Source organism: Arthrobotrys flagrans (assembly GCF_004000055.1).
Source record: "Arthrobotrys flagrans strain CBS H-5679 chromosome Unknown unitig_0, whole genome shotgun sequence".
Taxonomy (NCBI): domain Eukaryota; kingdom Fungi; phylum Ascomycota; class Orbiliomycetes; order Orbiliales; family Orbiliaceae; genus Arthrobotrys; species Arthrobotrys flagrans.
The window spans coordinates 5,241,950-5,265,413 of NW_027137550.1; the positions used below are offsets into that span (position 1 = coordinate 5,241,950).

Below are 23,464 nucleotides of genomic sequence, written 5' to 3' on the forward strand. Positions count from 1 at the left end.
CGCTTCCAACGGGCTTAAACCAGAACAAATGCGCCCGCACACCCGCACGCCCCCGGCGATTAAATTCTATTTCCTTTCCCTTTCCCTTTCCTTTTTCTTTTCTCCAATTGGCTCGATCCAGGCCTTGCGACTGAAAATAAAAGAAACCCTGGTTTTTGAGCAAGGAATGGAGTTAAGGTTATGCGGTCAAGGGCTGTGTAGGATACCTTGCAATGTGATTCGGCGCCCAATGAGAAATCTATGACGTTTGTGTCGCGAACAAACCGGGTTCTACAATTAACCACTCCTCCCCATACACCGTTTATATTTACACGATACTGATTCTAACTATCGACAATTCCATTCCATGCTACATGTATACTACATGTATATAAGTGGTTGTAATGGCATGAAACGTCGGCCCGGGTCGACTTTCTCAGAGCAGAACGACCCGCAGAATTTACTATGCAAAACCCCACCTTGTTAATTATGGTCGTCGTCTTGGTGTTTCGGATCCGACCGAATACTCCGTTCCCAGTCGTCCACTCTGTTTCTATGGGAGCCAGAAGAAAGAGAGGCTGGATCTGGTGACGTCATGGTTCAATCGGAATCTCTTTTGGGATCTGCAACACGGCAACACACACACTCTCCTCTATGATTTAGCATCGTCCTATCCTCCTCCCTCACCACGAAATACTCCTCAACCCCCTCCCAAAACCCCTCAACTGCCATTTCCACATCCCTCCACTCCCACACCTTCAACAATGCACTGTGAAACCCAATCCATATCTTCACGTGTTCCTTCTCATCAAACAACCTAAAGAATTGGGGGTAGTATGTACTCAATATTGGTTTTATTATCACATCGGGATCGAATTCTTCGCTCAAGACTGGGTGAGTGGGTGGGAGGGAGGTTTTCGTGAGGTGGAGAGTTGAGATTTCGTGAGAGAGGGTTTGGACGTGGTGGAGGTTGGGGGGTTGGAGGGGTTTCATGTGTTCTTCTTTATTGCTGCGATTGGGATATGTATCTAGGAGTACTGCCACAATAGGAGGGTATGGAAATATGGGTTTGCATTCAAGATTATCCAAATTGTACACTATGATGGTCTAGATCTCGTGTACTATGACATGTCTATATATTACCTTCCGCTGCATTACATGACCGTCTCAAACTTGTATAGGCTGCAATGATTCCAGTTATGAACTTGTCATTACAAGAGCCACCGCAAGTTTGTATTCCATCCACGGTCTATATCTCCTTTGCATCAGATCTAGGCAACCCCAATCCCTAAGGCCTCTGACCACATGGCTGGAAAATCATCTATAACCCCTCGTGAACAGAAATGTTCGTATACCTCTACATCCCCAAATTCTTCAAATCCTCTCCAAGCACCTCCCCATCGACAACTACCGCCTCCGCCCCAACCGCCACAAAAAACACCAATGTCTCATTCTCCATACTCGGATTCCTCCATCCATGATACGTTCCTATCGCTCACGATTAGTCCCCTCGCAATACTAAATCCGTATATAGATAAAAATAAATACCAACCCCTCTGAACAACCACATCCCCCCTCCCAAACCTCTTCCTCCCCCCATCCTCCAACAAAACCTCCAACTCCCCTTCCACCATAACTCCAAAATCTATCGTTTCGGTTCTATGTCCCGGACACTCCGCCCCTGGTAAAAACTTATTCATTACTGCCACGACCCCGTTTTTTACGCCGATGCCATGGGGAACGTAGGTTTCATGTCGCTTCATGTCGTCTTCGTTGGATAGGATGGTGGGGAAGGTATGCGTGGTGAAGATGGTGCCGGCGAGGAGGGTGTTGTAGGGGGGATTGAGGGGGGTGAAGGTTATGGGAGAGGAAGAGTGGATCGTGGAGGTTGAGAGGGGCGTGGTGGTTGTTAGGGTGCGGGTGGGGGTTAGGGCGGTCATTTTTTGATGATTTTTTTTGATGATTGAAGGTTTGAGATTATAATGATAGTTAGCGTAGGATCTTGGATTTTTGTCGATAGATCGTAGGAAAGGGTGAAATTTGGTGACGGGGGAGTTTGGGTGACGCGTAGGCCAGAAAGGAATACGGTATACGGTAAGAGGGAAGGGTTATAACGTTATGTGACGGAAACGCCGGCAATCGAAGAGAATAAAATAAAATACGGCATACGGTGCTACAATATCTTAGTATTCGAAGACATCTATAAGATATCTTCTCAGGATATCGGTACCTCTACAACCAAGCCAACGGATATGGTATTTATACCCACAACCCCTCACATCCACTCGGTTCACCGGCATCGATATCCAAGCTTTTCTCAGCAAAAGCTTGACTTTTGCATCGAGTTGTTAGAGTACTTTCGCCATATTAATCCGATCTCACATTCTCACTTGACAATATGACGACGGCGGACGTAAAAGATGTGTAATTCCGAAGGATATGATTGAAAATGTGTTGTGCCATATAAAAATACAACAAATGGGAATGGTTGGCGGATATAAGGTTTGTAGTTATTTCCGGCTAAAGATGGTCTCAACGGAGCTTAATTTTCTAGGACGAGCAGGGAAAGCATAGACGGGAGTGGTAGGTAGTGGGGGGTAGGGTTTTGAAGGTTTTTTTGTAGGAGATTTTGGTTCGACTTTGTCTGGGTACGAGACAAGATTTGGTTGTGATCAATAATATCATATATACAGTACTTATAGTATATATAAGATCGAGTAGGAAACACAGAAAGTCTATACACCAGCTCATAACAATTGGCCTGCAAAAGAGGGTATACTCGGTGTTAACATGCTTTTCAGGTTGGCTTGGTGATCAATTAGGTGTGTTCATGTATAAAGATATGTATTCATATCGGACAGCTTCCCAACCAGTACTCCAAAAATGACACAATGAGCTTAATCAACTGCAATCGAAACCCACGATATTATCGAAGGGTCGCCTCGCGCGGTCATATATGTTCATCAGACCCCTTAATCGTTATGAGTATTTATATAAACTATAAAATTTAACTATCCCAAACGACATTATCGTATATTGCCATCACAAGGTGATTCGAATATTCGTTTGAAGATTTAGTAAACCAGCGAGATATCAGCCTGCAGCAGTCGCCTCAAGCCCACAACCAGCCTTCCGCTTTCTTCACCAACAGAATTGATCCTAAATCACCAGCTAAGTATCACCCGTACACTCCCCGAAGCCCTTCAAACCCCCTTCATCCAAACGCCCCAGGAGACAGCACCCCACCTCATATATCCCCTAGGTATACAAAAGTACCAATACCTTCCACCCACACGAAGCTAGAAAACCGTACATAGCCGTAGCGATACATATCCATCACCGATAATCCTCAAGAAGCACAAAGATGGCACGGATCGCTCCATTCCTCGTTCCTATCATTCAACGGACGCCCTGCCCTCCTCATGCTGTTGCAAACGTACAGCTATCAAAGTAAACCCGGTCGTCTACATTAGCCAGATTTCTGACCCCCCCGGAAAGGTGTACGTAAACCCTCTTACCCATTGATGCATAGATCGATCGATCACGGCCCATGATGGGGAAATGTAGTTATCGCCAAGAGGAATAGACTAAGTTTTTATGCCCGCTTTCATGCGGTCTGGATGCTATTGGTATGATTTTACACGAGAGGTATTTTGCGTAACAGCGGTAAAATGGGTTTATGAAACAATGGTGGGTAACGGGGTATAGCTTATGCAGCTTGAAAGAAGGTTAAGCTAATCGGCCTGGAATTGATAACGTAGTATATACTAGTAGTGCACGGTATTGGTGATTTTTAAGAGATGATATTGGCTTCGATTCTTCACCAATCCTACTCCTCTCGTAGGGCCATAGTATGCTCGATGTAGCCTCGGGGCAATAGTCCATCTGCAGTAATTAGGACAGCTATATTATACACTCGCCAACGCGAACCTGCGTGTCTGGCATGAAACATTCAACTCAGCTACTCTATAATCCCAGGTATAGTCCTCCACTAAATCCGTCAACCAGGCTTACAGCTGCCTAATCCTGATCAAAGGGCAAAGGCGCCCCAATCCTAACACACTACACCCGCATGCACAAACAGGGAACGAAACAGCAGACGTAAGCTTCTAGTTACGCAAGCTTAACTTCCAGGAGAGCTCGTGCTCTTTCTTCTTCGGAACCCGTCCCTTCGCGTTATATACTACATTCAAACAAGCGTCGGGGATATACGATGCTTATCATCCTTTTTTCCCTCTCTCGGTGGATACGTGTATAAAGTTTTTTTTGGGGGGCATGTAGTCAGTAGTCAGATGCTTGCCTTGTCTTGTCTTGTGTCCTCTCCATAGTGTGATGAAAAGATTAGGACGATGCGATGAGTGCAACCGCTAGTATTATATTGAGAAGGTGATTATTTGGAATCATTGTCGGTATATTATCCGTGGGTTCATTGTTCAGCGGAAACTAGGAACTAGCCATTGTTGTATTTTTGGCGGGTATTTCTATACGTGTGAGAGTATGACCGCGGCCGCGGCGGGTGGGGGTTTCTTACTACCGCTGTTGCTCCGCCGAGGTGATATTATATATTCTTACATAATATATCCCAAGATGGGGCTCTTATATTGGCTGAGACGGTTTGTGAGAATCGAGGGTTTTCTTTATTATGGAAAACGGTGAAACGAATCGCATTTTCGGCGCCGGTCGTTTTTTTATATTCGCTTCGACCGTGGTTAAAAAGGCAACCGATGTTGGAATATACGTACGATATACGTGGATATAAAAATCCAAATTATATCGTATTGTCTTCAAAAGGAAAAAGAAAACTCGGGCGCGCGGCGTCCTGCTGACCCAGCACCCGGGGTAGGAATGTTTCTTCCTAAAAGCAAAAGGAAAAGGAAACCCTCGGAAGAATCTGACACGCTATGCATACGCCATTTCTACATATGTTCATACATATGTGCGGACGTTCCAAGTCCCGCCCCCGTAACGTTCATCTTAAACTTTTTTTTATTCAGGCCTCTTTCCCCTCGCTGAGGTGGTTTTTTTATACGGGAGTCCCAGATGGGGAATGTAATTACGAGGTTTGTTGCAATTGCGAATGGGGGTTTTATATGTTGTGGAGGGGGAGGTGACGCGTCACACTGTCGTTCCTCCGGGAAGGTAAGGCTAATAAACGAATTCACCCAGAGGCAAAGAAATGTTCTAGAAGTCATGAATGGGAATTTTGTTGTCCAATGGGATTGGGAATTAATCAAAAGGGTAATCCTGCGAGAAATCTTTTCTTCCCTTGTCGAAGATCATGATCTGTTGGCAACGTATCACCGGGAAGCGCCCGGGTTTCCTCGAGGAGATACAGATAGCCTGTGGGAGGTGGGAAAAGGGTTTGTCCGACGGATGTAAGAGTTTAATAGTGATCGTTACGAGGTGAAACCTTCCTTCTGGATATCGTTTTAACTACTTTTCTTCAATGCCAACGTTATATTCTAATTTCAAGACAACGGAGGAATTTTGATTTTGAATTCGACTGATTAGGTGAAGGCGAAGGTTTTGTGTTGGATGGGTCAAAAATACAACAGCTGGAGATTATCTTGGCATGGGCAATTGATAGCGGGGACACGCAAGCTTAGACAGACGGGCATTCCTCAGCGGACGTCACATGGAGTTTGGTCATATCCAGTTCAGAATTTCAGGCCGGTCGAGTGCGAAAAAAAAACTGACAAGTCTCTTTACGAATAAAAGTAGCTGGACGGTTACGAAAGACCGGTCGACTCCAGCTTTACAATGACTGTTTGCAAGCTTTTTGTTACGTCAAGGGATTTACAGTGTAATTAAGATGTGGCGGTGAAATTTTAGGAAGAGGAAACGAAAAAAAAAAATGAGGGGAAGTTTTTTCTTTACAAATCGACCACAGTTTGGAGTGTGGCGAATGCGCGGCTGTGTTTCTATTTCTTTCTGAGGGTTAAGAGCTGGGTGTTCGGAGGTGAAGACTGGATATGGGATGCCCATCCTTGATCGCGGACATCCGATTAGGAATACTGGTAGGCGCTTTTTAAGACCAACTGGGTGGAATATGTGAAACGGAAGCCATGGGCCCAGAGGGAAATGGGAACAATGTTTCGAAGCAGAGTCGACAGTACTGCAGCAGTTTGTGCAGGACTCGAAACGTTCCCAGGGTATGGTGCGGAGGCACAGAGTTTTAGTGGCCCTTAACCCAGATTCATGTTCGGAGGTTAACTTTTCTCCATCCAATATATTTTAGAGTCAAGATGTCGAGCCGACATCTATCCAGGATTCAATTTGAAGATTCATAGATATTGATCGATATGTATGGCCACTCATGTTCACCCGATTGTCAGCAGTTCTATATGCATAGAGCATATTCAATCCTCCACACCTGGTGAATTGACAGTATTAAAAATGATCCCGCCGAAAATGAATAACCCCATGAACAAGAACAACTGACAATTGATGTGGTGTGCGAGGACGCGTAATTTTGACCGTCCGGACAAATTGCCAAGCTTCATAGGCTGCAGTGCAAGCATGTTTTCTTTTGGTCATTGCGTGTCCTCCGCCACACCCCTAACGAGAAAGAAGGAGGAAGTCGGACTCGGCCCAGAGTTCTGCGCAGTTGCGTAAGCCGGCCAGGCCTAAGGCTATGTATTTGGCATGGCCACTTTGAGACCCGCAAAGAAAAGAGAAAGTGTGCGGGCCCATTTCTCTTTTCATTCGATTCTTTATTCTTTAGTCGATAGTATCGATGCTGGTCTGCTGTGCAAGGTGTCTTTGGATTTGACTTGGTTCTCCCCATTTTTTTTGCCATTTGCCATCCATCTCATTACGAATTCGAGTTTTCTCAAAACTAGACGGACTTGTCTTCTTTTTACGATCTATTCTCCTCGATTTTATATTTTATATTCATATACTATACCGTACAGAGATATATCCTCTTCCACGACGTACGATTTTAATCCCCCCAAGGGATTCAGCCTCATCATCATTCATCACCTGTATTGATATCTGGCCCCAAACAGTAACTACTCTTGACATTGCACATTCCGACATCTCCGACTGGCAAACAAATAGGAAACGTAGGAAACAGGAAACAGGAAACAAGAGGGAAACGTTAACTCGACTCGTCAGCACCCGGCCGTTGAGTCTTGACTTCTTTTAGTTCCTTTTTTGCCTCCGAATATTGTAACAGAAAAGGTATATGGAGGAATCATCAACCTGAGCTTACGACTTCCGGGCAACGACATCTGGGACGCCCTCCGGACCCCCCTCCCTCTTATACGATCCATATGCGCAGGTAATCGGTCGTCGTCGTCCTCGTAGTCCTTGTTGCTCGTGGATAGTCTGCCCGAGCAAGTCGTCGTCACCCTGTGCCCGCCCGGCAATACAATATCCCCTCATCCCCCATCTTCGTCTCGATCGTCCTTGTCCCTCTGTATCCCAGTACTTTTGGAGTGATCTATTTCTTTTCCTTGTTACTACTACCCTTCCTCTCTTCTACTCTTCTACCACTCCTCTTCTTCTTTTCTTCCCCGCTCGGATTCGAAATATAGGACGACATATATCCACTCATCTCACATCCCCCCCTTCGACGCTATGGATCACCAACAGCAACCCTTCAGATCTGACCCAGCAGAGGTGGAGGCATGGGCTAAGGACCTTACCCAGCAATTCAGTCAACTGTTAGCCACTCAACAGACAAGACGTGCTCAAGAGGCTTTAAGGAAAAGAGTCCAGTCGACTTCAAGATCGCGGAGTCGGTCGCCTGTCCCTCCCGCTCCCCTTCACCGACAGACACCTTTACCTGCGCCCCCGACACCATCGTCGTCTGCCGCTGCCAGGTCTCCGAGGCCGCCGCCTGTACCGCCAAAGATTCCCAACAATTATCCATCTTCTTCTTCTCAATCTTCATCATCATATATGACTCCCGCTCCGACATCACCGTTACCGATGTCTCCATCGCAACCGCAGTTCCAACCCCATCCCCAGTATCAACAACCTCCTCAACAACAACCTTCTTCTTCTTCTTCTTCTTCTTCCTCATCCAGCCATTTAAAACCTCCGCCGACTCCCACTAGACCCTTCACAAGAGTGAATAGTGCACCGACATCTTCTAATTTACCGCCTCCTTATGTTGCCGTCCGACCCGTCCCCCGACAACCCCAGCCGCCATCCGACTCTGCTTCAACACAGTTTAGGAATTTCTTAATGGGTCTATCGGAAACTCCAGTTAGATACGAGAATCCTGGGTTATTAGATAATGCCTTAAGCGTTATTCCGTTAGATCAGATATACGGCGAAGCCGAAGAAGAGCATATGCTTTTCAAGGCCCAGGCTCAGAGTTTAGGCCAGTTTAAGGAAGAATGGGGCCACCAGGACTGCGTTATCAGAGCCCTATTAAGGTACGACAAAAACTCCTCCTCCGTTTTTCGAAAGTAAGATCTATCATATACTAAGGCATCATTTCCTTTCCAGATGGTTTAAGCGTACTTTCTTCACATGGGTCGACTGTCCAACATGTCCCAACTGCGGAACAAAAACAGAACTCCAAGGTCTAACACCACCCAACCCCGATGAAATTGTCCGAGGTGCGACAAGGACGGAATTATACAAGTGTCCAAAACAGGATTGCCAGCGACACGAGCGCTTCCCTAGATATAGCGACGTCTGGGCATTGCTCGAGGCACGAAGAGGAAGATGCGGCGAATGGGCAAACTGCTTCAGCATGTTATGCAGAGCCGTCGGCGGACGGGTACGCTGGATTTGGAATTCGGAGGACCACGTATGGACTGAGGTTTATTCTGATCACCAACAACGATGGGTACACGTTGATGCCTGCGAGGAGGCTTGGGACCAACCTCGCTTGTATACGGAAGGATGGGGTAAGCAGATTGCTTACTGCGTCGCTTTTTCGCACGACGGTGGCGCTGCAGACGTTACTCGACGATACGTGCGGAATCCGCGAATCCACGGCCTACCTAGGACTAGATGTCCCGAGGAAGTCTTGCTGTATATAATCGACGAGGTTAGGGAAAAGCGACGGAAGAACCTGAGCGACGAGGATAAGAAGCGACTGATGAGGGAGGATATGAGAGAGGAACAAGAGTTCAAGGAATATGTTGCTGCTGTACTTGCTGCCGAGGTTGGAGCTGGCGCTGCTGCGCATCTGGACTTGCAACGGCCGTCTGAGGCTGAGAAGCGGCCGCGGGAGAGTGGTATGTTGGCATATTCCGATACCGCATCGTCGTTACCATCGATTGGGTTCTAACAGTTTATCATCCAGGACGGGGAGAATGGACGCGAGTTCGAGGAGAAGATGGTCAGCACAGTGGCCCTGCCAATCGTCCCGGCGGACGCGGCGGACCCTGACTCTCTACACCTCATTCCTTCCACGATTATCCTCGAGATCCCTACCCATGTCGTACATCCGTTGACATGGGTCCCACTGGCATATCCGTTTGTGCTATAGTTTCGACTTTGCTCACCTCATGCGCAGGCTAGCGCGCTACCTGCCGATCACTCTTGTCGATCCCACATTATCATCCGACATCGTTGTTTATAATCACCATCACTATCTCGTTTATATATATACCCAAACCCTCATCGTCATCCTATACCGTCACAGCATCTGAGGTCATATCTGCCTCATCCTTTCCTTCACCAACCCCTCATCCATATATATTTCCCATCTTTGTCTATATGCCCTCTTAGATTCCGGACCACTCCAGGTTGGTCCCACCCTTTTTTTTGTTTAAGTACAGCCTTCAGTGAAAGATGGAAAGTTCTTTCGCTACGAGTTGCTGTGTTTTTTCACCAAAAAAAAAAAAAAGATTTAATCGTTGGCCGGGACTACATCATCATTTTCTATATTTCCTTTGTCTTTTCTTCTATTCCTACTTGTTCCGGAATTTAATAACAAGCATGTCATCACAAAAAGGTCTTTCATTTATACCAGGTTTTTTTTTTTCTTTTTCCTTTTTGTTCATCTTCTTGATGTATCATTGTCAGCGTGTCGATTTTTCGGGTTTCTTATTTTTCTTATATCATCCTACTACGGCTGGGTCTTCCTTATCTCTATAAGATTTTTCTTCTTCCCTTTAACTTTTTTTTTCATTTGTTTACGTCAAGTATAACCTCCTTTATCACTTTCTTCACACTCCAAAAAATGAATCTTGAAAAATATCTTTGGAAGAAGAAGTCAGTGAAAAAATGGAGAGCTATGGATTTTTTCCTTTGGAGAGAAAGAGAGAAGTAAAATGAAAGGAAACAAAGGAAGACCAATGGCTTCTACTTCCTTTTCGTTTTCTTTTCTCCTGGCATTTTGGGGGGGAACAAAAATCCTATGTTACATAATTTTTATTTATTATTATACCCCTCTTTTTTCCTATTATATTCTATGATATCATCATACATTGTGTTACATTCTATTTTTCTCTTTTTTTTGTGAATTAAGTTCTTAATTTTGTGAGGATCTGAGCAATTAGAATGGAGGTGTTGAGGCTGGCGTGATGGGTTTTAGGACCGCTGGAGAAAATGATATTGATTAGGACTGCCAAACGATATCAACACGACGGGTGGGTATTAAGAGGGTTGTAAAGTATTTAGGACCACGGGGGGTATTGAAGCAGCGGGGATATATTAGGTCGGTGGGATATTAGGACCTGGAACCTTTGACAATTGATATTAGGATGCGGTCGGTTGTGGTACAGCGGCCTTTAGGACGTGAGAATTAGAACAAGCCAACCAGCACCATTCGCAAAAGCTGTACAGCCCGCAGGCCTAAACGCGGCCAGGATCAAAAAAATCCTCAACCCCAACGGCCTTCCTGTATATGTCAAAAAACAATATTTAAACCAGAAGAACATCCCTTCCTGAAAAAAGTTGCATCGATATCACTATCAACTTCCTTTGCACTCAAGCTACTTAATCAATTTGGAAAAAAGATAACAGATACCCCGCCGCAAAATGCGTACAAGCGCTGTAAAAATCGACAAGACGGTTTTTTCGCTCTCTGCTTGATGCAGACATAGCCAGGGTATACGAATTCACCAGCCGCCTTTTCCTCCGTTGAGCCCTGTACTTTCGCGATAATTGATTTCGAAAGTACAGAGTACGTGAGGTATTAACTTTACGTATCAGAGAAAACCATTGAAAAATAAAATACAATAAAAATTCGGATGCGATATCATTCATCATGGTGCTGTTATTCCGCACGCAGAATTCATACACAGGTCGTATGCACCCAATATTAAACCCTCCAAGCCTGCGTAGTGTTGTTAATGTGGTATTTTTCACCCATCCCAAGATATTAACCACCAGACCAAAAGGCACATACGTACCGCCATATACCTAGACAAAATATCTAACAATAGAAACCTATATGTACCATTCCCGAGGTATCCTAGACTGGCCCCTATCTTCTCTCTTCTCCATCTAGAAATCCGAAGCCTAGGTTCGTTACACAGCCAACTACCAAACGGCAGAGCTAACTCCCCTTCGCCAACTCCGCCCACAAATGTTGCCAAACGAAACCTCAATGGTTGTAAAATCCTGGGAAACAAACCCAGATCCTAAAAATTATAGTTATCCGGTTGATGATCCGATATCCGGGTAGGAATACCCCTTTTATATGTTTCTTCTATCTTTCTCTTTCTTAGCAATTGTAATTGCGCAAAATGTGGGTCCTTTTTCTTCTTCGGTGGGTTTTTGGGCGGGTAGACTATGTAGGTTTATGGTCTTTAGTTGGTTGATGACGCGGCCACCCCCAGGCCGTTGTCTTTCCCCTCCCCAAACCCGCACTTTTATTTCCTTTGCTATTTGAGCCTCCTCTTTGAATACGTATTTTTCAGTTATGGACCTTTTTACCCTAGCACCATACATGCATGTACACCGAGACGACGCATGGCCCGATTAAGGTATTGGTAGACGAGGTGGTCGGTGTGGGAAAAAAGTTAAAGTTAACCATCGAAGAGAAGATAGGGGTTATTTTTTTATTTTTTTGTAGAAGGAATGGGTGTTCGAGAAGATTGGAAGTTTTGGATTATGTAAGGTAAGATTCTTTGGTTTAGGGTGATTTTGGTTACTCTACTAACACTCTCTTCTTGCGGGTTCCGGAATGATATGCATTGAGAAGTGGATTTTAGTATCTTTTTGGGTCTGGTAAAGATCAAGACGTGCAGGAAGACGTTGCCGTGATATCCGGCCGGCCTTAAGCCCTGCATGTACTTGTCATCCAGATCTAGGAAGGAAAACGGAGTTTTTTTTAGGAAAGGAACATTCTAACTTGATAACAGGTTCGTCCATCGATTTTTTCCGCCGACAAAGTATTGGCTAGTATATTCCGCACCAGATTCTGAGGATTCTACGGATTATGCCATGGAGCTACTGAGAAGCTTGATAGCCTTAGTAACAAAACGGATTTCTCCTAAAACTTTGTTGTTTTCGTCATACATGCAATTAATTGGAGGGGTTCGGGTATCCATGGAAGCTAACCAGGGACGACTACTTGCAGGCTTTGATGCCGTTAGTTTGATCTAAAAGCATGCAACTAAGACCAAGATACCGATTAAGACAATTGGATCTTGAGGTGTACATCTCACCACGTGTGTGTACTTGGGTACATGTACTTGAGGTAGGTAAGATACCGGTACCACGCTAACAAAACAACCCGATCTATAGTTTCTGAGGAGTTGGGGTACAATGGTTATAAGTTCTACCGTGTTAGGGCTCATAGGCTTGCGATCGTCATGTCTATTATATCTGATGTATGGTTGGCGGCCATCTCGCGTACTAAATCTTCGGTCTTTTAGTATATAGCTTCATCACGAACAAGTAACATCGAACATTATTATTACAACATGATGAGAAGAATAGTAGGCAGGGCGATACCCAAAATTTAGTGATCAGTCAACATACTAAACGAGCAATCGGTAGATTTGGGAAGCCAATGTTGCAACTAACAAGAACATGGTAGAGGCACCATCGAGCCTGAAGCCCTAACCAGTATACCTGCGCCTGGTATATACGATTTTTTTAGGTTATATGGTGTCTTCGGCTCCAATCAGTTCGGTGACTTCTGCTATGATACATCGGCGAAATTGTAAGTTGAGATGCTTTATTTGATAAGTATTAGAACGATGTTTACAAAAGCGAAGTCGATATCTGGGAGGCTAACGCTAGAGTTAATTTAACGTACCTAGGAGTGGAATGCAGGGTCAAAGAATATTCTACGTCAATTAAAATTCTTCGGTAGATTGAATGTTGATTTTGGTATAGCTACAACCTGGGGTAACCGTGGTGCTCTAAGAGTAATGTATAAATCATTTTGTATCCGAATAATGTTATTTCTGAAGTATGATCAATCTATAGCTCATGTTTGTTAGAGATTTCCCTTTTGTTCTCTTGTTTGTTTCGAATAGGACTCAATATGTATCCAAGGGAGTAAATGCAGCTGGGTCGTATTTGGGGGGGCTTCTCAAGTCATGTATCTTTCAACGGAACTCATTTCTTTTTTTACCTGTACCACGAAATCTTTAGGAGTGAACTTGATCTCACTTACGTTCTTAGTACTTTCGTGGGTCTTGGGAGACCGGTACCAACCTGGCGCTTGTACCGTTTCCCTTTTACTAGATCGAAAGACCAGCTCAAGTGGTCTGAACCAACGGCTGTGTCTGCTAAGTATGAGCTGCCCTTCTTATTTCACAAAAATCCAGAAGATCTGTGATATCCGAAGCCGTTCATGATCGGTCTTTTTTTTTTTTGGGGGGGGGGGATCAACGGCGCACATGTTTCCTTATAAACTCCTGCGGCTGTTGTTCCGGGTGCTCACCCGCCTGCCTTGAACGGCACCGACGGCGAGATATCTTATATATACTAAGATTATAAATAGCGGTACCTGACAAACCGTCTCTTGCCCATCATATACCTTAGCCTCGAGTTTGGACATGCTCAGTATACCACCGCATACCCATTTTTAGAATCACATACCAGATATGTGAGAAAAAGGATACCAATTCGGTTTTCCCATATAGAATTCGAACTTTCTTCTAACAAAACCAGACTTGGCATCCAACTTTTCAGGGTGCCAATTACCATTCATTCTCTTATATATAAATGTTATGAACTGGAGAATGGGTCGTAACATTTTGAACATGCTGGTGAGCCGTGAGTAGTTTTGAGAGAGTAAAGTTTCAAGCGGCTAGTTCCCGTCTCCCCTTTACTGCATTTGTGCTACGGGCATGATTTAAACATACCGACCTGCGGTCAAACTCCCATCGGCGGTCCTGTTGTCGTTTATTCATGGGTATCTACACAGCAGCTCGGGCTTTTTTAGATAGATATCTGCGTTGCAGCGTGGTAGTTCTCCCAGCACGATCTCGCTAATCGGGAAGAGAACCGCATCGAGCCGCTCAACCCCCCCGCCTTCGTTGATCATTCCACCCCTCCATTCCAACCTCCTCTCAACTTCAACTCCGACTTCTCCCATCACCATCACCATCGCCATTACTTAACACCTAATACCTCCCAAATCTTACCCATAATCCTCCAAATCAATAATTTTCAAAAGATGTCCGGTTCCAGACCAGCGAGCCACGCCGGCAGCTGGTATTCCGATGACAAGGGTGCCCTCGACCGCGAGTTATCCGGATATCTTTCCAACGTTCCCTCGAACATTGATGGTGTCGGTGAGGTTCCTCCGCAGGGGGCCAGGGTGATTATCGCACCGTATGTTATCATATCACCGTTCGGAATGGAGCTATGATTTTAAAACTAACTGCTGAACAGCCACGCGGGGTACTCCTACTCCGGCCCCGCCGCAGCATGGGCCTATAAATCTCTAAACCTCACGAACATGTTCGTCCTCCGGAAGGCCCCAAAGACAACAGCATCTAATCTTTCATCATACGTATAGAAAACGAGTCTTCATCCTCGGCCCCTCTCACCACATCTACCTCGACGGCTGCGCCGTGACCACCCACGAAACCTACTCCACCCCCCTCGGCCCCCTCCCGATCGACACCCCCACCAACCTCCGCCTCCTGACAACAACCCACTTCACGCCCATGTCCAAATCCGCGGACTCCGACGAACACAGTATAGAAATGCACCTCCCGTACACCTACAAGATCCTCTCCACCTTTTTCGGCCCGGAAAATATCCCCCCTATAGTCCCGATCCTGGTCGGCGCAATAAACACCGACTCCGAAAAGAAGTACGGCAAGATCTTAGCGGAGTATTTGGATGACCCCGAAAACGCATTTATAATCTCCTCGGACTTTTGTCACTGGGGCAGTAGGTTTAGTTATCAATACTACACCCCCTACCCTGGCGGACAGGGTACGAACCTAAAACGATCTTCGTCGATCCCACAAAACTCCCAGGAGATATGGAAGTCGATAGAACAGTTGGATAAAGCGGCAATAGATGCTATAGAAACGGGATCGCACGAGAATTTTGCGAGGTATTTGAGAGAAACGAGGAATACGGTTTGCGGGAGGCATCCCATCGGGGTTATCATGGCGGCGTCGGAGGAGGTGGTTAAGATCAGGAAGGGGAGAGGGGAGGATGTGGATGGGAAAGGGAAGTTTAAGTTTGTGAGGTATGAGCAGAGTAGTAGGTGTAGGAGGGTGGAGGATAGTAGCGTTAGCTATGCTAGTGCTTTTGCGGTTTTGTGAGCATACGGTAGAGCTATAAAGCTTCGGAGGGTATCGTTATTTGGGACACGGGTTTAATGGGAGGGATGTAAGGAATATCGAACGGTGGGGGTTGGCGTTTAACGTTGGTTGGGAGGTGTGGCGCATTTCATATCTATATCATTCCAGGGAGAAACCCGATAGAAGGTTGATTAATACGGCATTGGCATTTTATTACGAATCCTCTTAACGAGAGCCGGATATTCGAGCGTGCGTGAGAATAGCAGATGCTTCTTTTTTTGGAATGTGTGACATCAATCGCTAGACATTACATGCTAAGAGCCTCCCCGCCATTATAATGAACGAAGAAAGGAAAGAAAGTAAAAGGAGAAGCCACGCATCGTGCAAGAGAAACAGTGAAGAAGCAAAAACGCCATTATACGCCCGAAGGGAGGTTTTTTTTATCAGAAAACAAGGGGTATGTCTCACTCCCTGATGTTATAATTCAGAAGAACAAAAAGAACAGCACGCTTTCAAACGTAACGGTCGTCACCATACAAATGAGAAACAAGGAAATTATAAAACCACACCCTCGGAATTGGTATCCTACAACGGTCCTGGTCCTCTCGGGCTCATCGGACTGTTCGGATTACTGGCCCCGATAACCCTAACCAACGGTACGTTCAAATTCCCTGGCTGCTCGGCCGCCTGGCCGGGTACAGGTCTTCTCCTGGTCGCCGCGCTTTCACTTCTCGCCGGTGGGCTAACAGGGCTCATATAAGGCGGCGCATCACCCCAATCCAACCCATCATAACTCGGCGGCAACCTTGCCTGGCTAACATCCGCGCCCGTAAGCATTTCGGCCGAATCCCTCCGGTCCATACTTCCTCTGCCATCCGTAACATTGGTATTTAACGACAACATCGACCCGGCACGAGAGCGTCTACCGGTACTACCGCCGGTAGCGTTATCGGCGAGCAAAGGCTGGGAATCCGATGATGTGCCGTTATTCCTATTCGTAGACGTAGATCTCACACGACTACCATCGTGCCTAGCGTATCCTACATCACCGTACGAAACTTCCGAAAGCCGTCTTGTTCGGTCGTTTAATATGGCCGTTGTGAGTTCGCTTGCCGTCCGTCCGCTTCCGCCGGCTTCCATATCCATAGCCGTCAAAGAAACCGAAGATCCGTTTTCGTTGTTATTTCGTTCGTTTCCAAGCGTCGTCACGCTACCGTTTCCGGATCTAGCTTCTCTTGCCGCCCGTTGTGCTCGTCGTTGCAATCGGAGTTCGTACATGGCCTGCATTCTCTCTTCCCTACGATCTTCTTCTTCCTCTGCTGTTTCGGGGAATTGGACGATGGTATCGAGTCCCTCGCGTTCACCTTCCCTCCCGATCGTGCGTTCCAAATCCATCTCTGCCATTTCACGGTACGGTGGGAGGGTGATAACGCTTCTGACGCTATTTTGACGATCCAGCGCTCGATTCGCCTCGAGGTTTGCACGAGATCGAGCCACGCGGTTGAGCATACGTGCTTGGTTTTGGCTTCTGCTCGAAGAGGAATTGTTACCACCGGCGGCTTGGTAGCCCACCACGTCCCAGTTTTGCCATTTCTTTTTTAGCCAGGAGCCCGGTAGGTATTTCGGGTCTTTGTAGCGTAGACGGATGGATCTTAGGATTATGTAGGTTAGGAAGCCGAGGATTATGATGCCGATTATGACTACTATGGCCTAAATAAAAATTCGATAACGAATCGATTAGTTTTTGTGGTTTATCGTATATGGATGGTTTTTGTTAGAGTGGAGAACATACAATTACGATGCCGGATTGTGTGGACGTCATATTTAGGCCGCTACGGTTGTTCGCACCGGAGGTCGAAGAAGGCGTAGGTGAGGTAGTGGGAGTGGGAGTGGGAGTACTGGAGGGTCTAAGGAGCCTGGTCGGTGTCGGTCGAGGGTCATCTTGTCGGTCGTCGGTGGGATTCGGTCTGAGGGTGAGAGTTGGTGATGGCGGGTCTTCTGAGCTTGGTGGATTGGCTATAAGATTCGCCTGCCGGCGCTCGATGGGCTTCGGTATTAAAGGAGGTGCCATCGCTCAAACGCGAACCCGAGAAGCTCAAAAGATAGAAAAAGAACGACGGAACAGAAAATGATAAAAGCTAGACAATAGCTGAAGCCGAACTTACGAAGCTTCGATGTATGAAAAAGAATCAAAGCCGGGGAAGGTTTGAAAAAGAAGATGGAAAGGGAAAACGTGCTTGGGTGTGGTGGGAGGGAAGAATGGAGTAAGCTCAAGCAAAGCAAAAAGAATCGCGGCTGACAGAAGTCCCCCTTCTTTTTTTCGCCGGCACAAAAGATCGGAAGATGTCAAACACCCGCCCTGTCCGTCGATGTCAGGCAGGCCAGGCAGGCAACAGGACGAAAAAACCGGGCTGGATGGTTGGTTGGCTGCTGCCGGCGTGCTTGGCTGGGTTGGGCTGAGAATAGAAATATTTGTAAGAATAGCGCCTTAAAAAGTGACTTAAGGAGCCAGGCGGGCTTAAGCGAACCGAAGGATGCGGTTTAGCTCGGTCGGCAATATTCTTTTTCCTTTCGGACAGACGCTGTTGCTGATGCTGTGAAAATAACGGTGATGGTGACGATGGCAGAGACGAGAGACGTCTCTTCCGAATTCCCCGAGAAGAAGAAGAGGAAAGAGAGCGAAGATGGAAACAGACAACGTAACTGCCGTTCTCCGCCGATGTCTTGACAGAAGCAGGTGATGGTCGCGCCGTTTGCTGCTTATGGCTCTTTCCTGGCTTAAGGCTGTGCACCCCGAATAGTAGTAGCGACAGCTCGTAGCAGCCAATGATGGATGATGCTTTCTCTTCTCCTGAGCTATTCAGCGGTTGTCGTATCGTATTGGTAACCAGATTAGCTTGGAATTCTAATCGAATGTGACGTTGGCTCGGTTCCGTGGACGTCTCCCTTGGATAATAAATAAGGACTCACCCAACCCCAAAGAGTCCAATTGACGATGAAACGGGACGGGAGGTGGGAGGCGGGAGATATCATATATCTATAGGTGAGTAAGAACTTCGGTAGCTAAGCACTTGAGGCTGAGAAGAAAGATAAAGAGAGGATGTGTAACGACACAGCTTTTGTACAACATTCAACGGCGCGGAGTCATGCCCATGATTTGAATATCTAATTCTCGAATCTAAAAGGGTGTTTCGGATTCGAAAGTGAAAGAACAAGATTCGATTCCGACGGAGAAAGAAAAAAAGGAATCAAAAGAAGGCTGGCAGCTTGTATATCTGTCGGCTGCAGGACCAGACTTGCAAAACGTACATTACATATACATTTGCCAGGGCTATGTCTATTACATTCATAAGTACTTAATGCTACACAATCGAGCTTTGGGAATTAAACTCGATGAAACGGCCACGGTCTGCGAACCAGCAGGGCTGCAAATACAAATCAATCAGGGTTGCCAGCACTAATGAGTTACCCTCAAAGAAAAGAAAGAAGAAAAAAGTCCCCCGGGCGCCTCAAAGCTACATCATCCCTCCCGATCTTGTTATGTATGCGTTATCACTTCGAAAAGATCTACCTACAGTCTAAGTACGAAGTATGTAATCAAGTACTTTGCTGCATGTAAGCCTTGGAACGTCTCCCCGAAGAAGCAGAGTAAACGAAGGAAATCTAAGCTCATCCGGCTCGAAAGAGTAATTTACTTTGGTACCTATGGAACTTGATTGTCCGTTTAAAGACCTTTTCCCACCCGGGTATAGATCTCGTGTTAGGGGCTGTGGAGAAGCCGGGGGGTGCGCCGGTCGGGCTGACGGTTTTTTTCCTGCGGGGGAATATTAATTCAAATACTTTTCATGCCCAGCACCGCATTACGAAATGCCCGGGATCAAAGATCTCATTTTTCCCTTTCTTCCTTTCTTTCTCTTAATTAATTGCAAAGCAAAGGGTCCAGATTCTAGATATTACTAAGCTGCTATCTGATCAGCGGGATCGAATTGGTTCGTGAAAAAAGAAGTATATTGGTTCGATACCAATGGAAGATACCGTAAATTCGGCAGCGAAAACGTCGCAAGATAGTCGGGTAGCCGTCGACGTCAGCCAATACTCCACAGTCGTCATCCGTCGAGAAGCGCCGGGTATATATAGCAATCCCCACCGACAGTAACGACATCGACCGAATCGATTCCCACTTCTGGATTCTATGCAACAGGAACAAATCCCTTTTTTGTCATCATCAATCCAACATGCATACTTGGCCCGAAGGCTCAAAAAGAACCCTTCGAATTGAATGAAATAAATTGGTTTTCCTAGATCCTGTTTTTTCATCGTTTCGAAATGACATTCGTTAGATTACATGCATATACGGCTCAGCCTCGGTTTACGGTTTTTCTCGTCCATGTGTGTGCGACTGGAGTCGCTCGTGACCCCCTCTTGGGCATGCCCCACTTTAACGCAAGCCGTTTGAAAAGATCCGACGATTTGGGATCAGATTCCCAATATATTTGGTATCACCATCAGATCGAATATCCATTCCATACCGTCTATCGAAACCGACCCAACCAACCAAATAACCCAACCCCCCTGTGAATTGATCGTTCGTGAATCTCGAGACGAAAAAAATACGTACCAAAAAAAATCTAGAAGCTAGCCTCCAAAACAAGGAAGGTTCCACCACCCACAAAAAAGATCCAAAATAAATAAAAATACTACTCGAAACTTAATCGAGTTTTTGAAGAAAGAGGACTTGGTTTGCCGGCACTCAGAATCGAACTGAGGCTGTATCGGAATTGCTCCAATCCGTTAAGAATCGGTCCACAACGATACGTACTAACCACTATACTATGCCGGCTGCTCATCTGTTGAGGCACCGACCTGTGGCGCGCGTATTTGGGATTGCGACCAATTCATCCGTCGAGTTGTGCACTATAGCTGATATGAGCACTTGATATGTATCAAAAGTTTCTGCCATCATGAAATATTGGCAATAGCCTACCGAACTACGACCACCGGTGGCTGGAAACCTCACGATCGCAATCGATTAACTCGATGCGCATCTCACGCTGCATCCTGTCAGCGGGGCCAAAGTCGATCGAGCCGAGGCAAAGTTTCTCATCTCAACCGAAAGCGATTATCCAACGGATGCAACACAATTCACGTTGGGTCTGGGTTGTTGTTCGAGGAGCTGCATAGCAAAACCACACCGTATCAGAGCGTCTACAGGTACAATGCAACGCATCTTAATGCTTCAAAGCAAAACTACAGACGGAATATCACGCACGAACAATAAGTAAAGAAATATATATATATATATATGTTATTAACGCCCCCTCCCCCCACTAAAAGGGAGAAGAACAAAAAAAAAACTATAAACGTATCACCAGGGGATGATGCCTAAATGACATCATCCCCGAACACCATCTCCGTCGTAAACGGCCTCCCCACCTAGGCCCTCCCCCCCTCGCCTCCCCGTACGAGAGTATCGTGGTATCCGGATCTTGAGGTTTTCCTAATTCGATCAATTAGTAAAACCATTTGGATAGATGTCTTCGATGAAGTGAAACATGTTCAATTCGTAACTTACCAAACACATTACCCCAGGGCGCCTGCCGCTGGCCGGATAAAACTCCGTAAATGCCAACTCCTCGAGTTTGGCCCAGGCCTCGAAATTGTCATTGTCTTTTCGTCGGCTATCCAGGGCCTCAATCCAAAGGTTCTTGACACAGTGCTTCTGGGGAGCAAGCCACTTGTATTCGAAATCCATGCGCGGCGGCAAGGCGATGTGGAGCGTTTCTAACGCTGGAAGACGCCTGAGAAGGTCGGGAGCATTACCGGATCCCGGATGCTGTGTCGGAGCTGCAGAGACTTTAGGTTCTTCATCGAACCTGCGAGCTCTAGAAGGACTGCGTCTGATTCGGGGCAGTCCACGAGACTGAGACTCTCAGGGTTGAAGAACTCAGTCTCATTATAGACCCTTCCAAAGTTCTCAAGGTGTTGCAACTTTAATTCTCGAAGCTGCAGCTGCTTCTCCCATTGTCCTGAGGCAGTGGGGAAGAGAGCGGACGTGTCTGGGTTGTGGCTGGGTTCGACGTAGCCATTCCCAACATGCTCAGAAGTGAACTCCAGGCTGAGGGCCCTGAGGGAGTCAGAATTAGCCGTAATCATATCCCAAACTGGGGTAACGGACTCTGGGTTCCACCGGCTTTTTAAACGCGGCGAGATGTTCCGTGTCTCTTGCATCCGTCCGTCTCGGACGGAGAGTGTCTCAAGGTACCGAATTCCCTTCAACTCTCTTTCGCAGTGTGTGGGCATGAAATAATTCTGCTTGAAGTTGAGGGTCAAGTCGCTAATGAATTTGTGTTCCCCGAGGAGCTTGACTGCAACTCTCCTCACCTGAAGGTTGTGTCCGTGTAAACTATAAGTAGCATAAAGATTTTAGCAAGTATTCACCAAAGTTTAGCGCATACTGTGATAAAAGTGAGTAACATACTGTACACCAATAAGTTTTGGGAAGTCGGGGATCCGCAGGTCCTCAGGTGGTTGGTATGCGGCCTCATCCACGGGTCTATGTAGATCAGACGGCCTTGCTGGGAAGAACTCAATGCTCTGGACATGATTAGCTGTCTTGCATCTGAAATTCGTAAGCTCGGCAAGATTGTGGGTAGGTTTGACCACGATGCGCTTAAATAGGCGCTCTACTACGAGTTTATTCAATTCGTGACAAGTAAGACGTAGCGAAGTGAGGTCATTCTTGTCAAGCTATAGCAACGTCTTGGTTGTTTTTTTTCTCTTCTCTCCACACAGGGCCTAAAGGGCAAGCAACAATGAGATATTTACACGATCGAAGACAAGAAAAGCAAGCTCCGTCGGGACACCAAGGAGGTGACACTTTTCCATTGTCTTAACAGGAGAGAGATATTGGTCTCGACAACGGTACTCGTCTTGGCCGAAGGTATTAGATGGGTATCAGATGATGTCAGGTTGGTGGTTCTTGCGAAAGGTGAGGAGGTGTGATCAATGATCAGGTAATAAGGTATTAAAGTTCGTTCGTTGCAGCCGCACGTGGAGAGAATGGCAGCTAGGGACGGGAGAACAAAGTCGAGGATGGAGAAGCTGTTAGAGAGATCACAGCTTTGTAGCTTGTTAGAAAAGCAGTTTTAAGCAGGTACAATTGATTCGAAGGGGTAACGATGGTGGTGTCGGTGGTTTTGTGGAGGTTAGGTCAGTAGTGATGAAAGAGATGATGGAAGTGATGGAGGTGTTGGTGAAGCAGAGAGGGGAAGGTGAAGGAGGGAGCAAGTGGGAGGGAAAGAATAGAAGAGAGCTGGACAGCTCTTCCTGTTAAACAGGGGACCGTAATATCTCGCGATGAGAATATCGGGCTTTATGCTTCAACGTTGCTGTCGTTGTCTCTAGCAAAGATCTATCGAGCGGTATTCTATACATAGGACGAAGATCATATTACGGCCAGTACTTATCTACCCATATAACCCCTCCGCCGTCAAACAGAGAGAGAGAAAAAAAACATCCATCCATCAACCACACTCTCTCCCGAGCTTGAGATAGCCAAGTAGTTAATCAATTGGATCTCGTTACTACCCCGGTCGAAGTGACCTACCGCTATCTCTCAATGCCGCCCGTCTCTCCAACGGTATCTCCGTTGTCAAGCCCTCCACAGTCCCCTCAAGAGGACTACGCCTCCCCAACATGGCCCAAGAAAATAACGGCCAGGACGGCTATGGATAGGATGAAATTACCAAAGGGCCCGAGAAGTGAAGCCGGATTTCAATATAGTTCAGAAAAAAGACTAGTGCTGGCCGGCACTTTTATACCATCCTGTGTGCTTCGTCATGATT

At 46.3% G+C, this 23,464-nt stretch overlaps 5 protein-coding genes across 5 annotated transcripts; 2 read left to right on the forward strand and 3 right to left on the reverse strand.

Moving 5' to 3' along the window:
- Positions 1 to 1,336: 1,336 nt before the first annotated feature.
- On the reverse strand, positions 1,337 to 1,919 carry DFL_004563 (uncharacterized protein; the record flags this gene model as incomplete). Its single annotated transcript, XM_067633678.1, has 2 exons — positions 1,337 to 1,467; positions 1,532 to 1,919. 2 exons carry the CDS (start codon positions 1,917 to 1,919, stop codon positions 1,337 to 1,339), a joined length of 519 nt encoding a protein of 172 aa, XP_067491823.1.
- Positions 1,920 to 7,563: 5,644 nt separating this feature from the next.
- DFL_004564 (uncharacterized protein) lies at positions 7,564 to 9,336 on the forward strand (the record flags this gene model as incomplete). Its single annotated transcript, XM_067633679.1, has 3 exons — positions 7,564 to 8,369; positions 8,443 to 9,182; positions 9,251 to 9,336. 3 exons carry the CDS (start codon positions 7,564 to 7,566, stop codon positions 9,334 to 9,336), a joined length of 1,632 nt encoding a protein of 543 aa, XP_067491824.1.
- Positions 9,337 to 14,533: 5,197 nt separating this feature from the next.
- Positions 14,534 to 15,641, forward strand: DFL_004565 (uncharacterized protein; the record flags this gene model as incomplete). The annotated part of the gene is made up of 3 exons (XM_067633680.1): positions 14,534 to 14,691; positions 14,752 to 14,820; positions 14,879 to 15,641. The coding sequence occupies 3 exons, from the start codon at positions 14,534 to 14,536 to the stop codon at positions 15,639 to 15,641; spliced, it is 990 nt and encodes a 329-aa protein (XP_067491825.1).
- A 564-nt stretch (positions 15,642 to 16,205) lies between these two features.
- DFL_004566 (uncharacterized protein) lies at positions 16,206 to 17,691 on the reverse strand (the record flags this gene model as incomplete). The annotated part of the gene is made up of 2 exons (XM_067633681.1): positions 16,206 to 17,330; positions 17,413 to 17,691. The coding sequence occupies 2 exons, from the start codon at positions 17,689 to 17,691 to the stop codon at positions 16,206 to 16,208; spliced, it is 1,404 nt and encodes a 467-aa protein (XP_067491826.1).
- Positions 17,692 to 21,012: 3,321 nt separating this feature from the next.
- Positions 21,013 to 22,505, reverse strand: DFL_004567 (uncharacterized protein; the record flags this gene model as incomplete). The annotated part of the gene is made up of 5 exons (XM_067633682.1): positions 21,013 to 21,117; positions 21,193 to 21,418; positions 21,475 to 22,023; positions 22,099 to 22,367; positions 22,446 to 22,505. The coding sequence occupies 5 exons, from the start codon at positions 22,503 to 22,505 to the stop codon at positions 21,013 to 21,015; spliced, it is 1,209 nt and encodes a 402-aa protein (XP_067491827.1).
- Between the last annotated feature and the right edge of the window lie 959 nt (positions 22,506 to 23,464).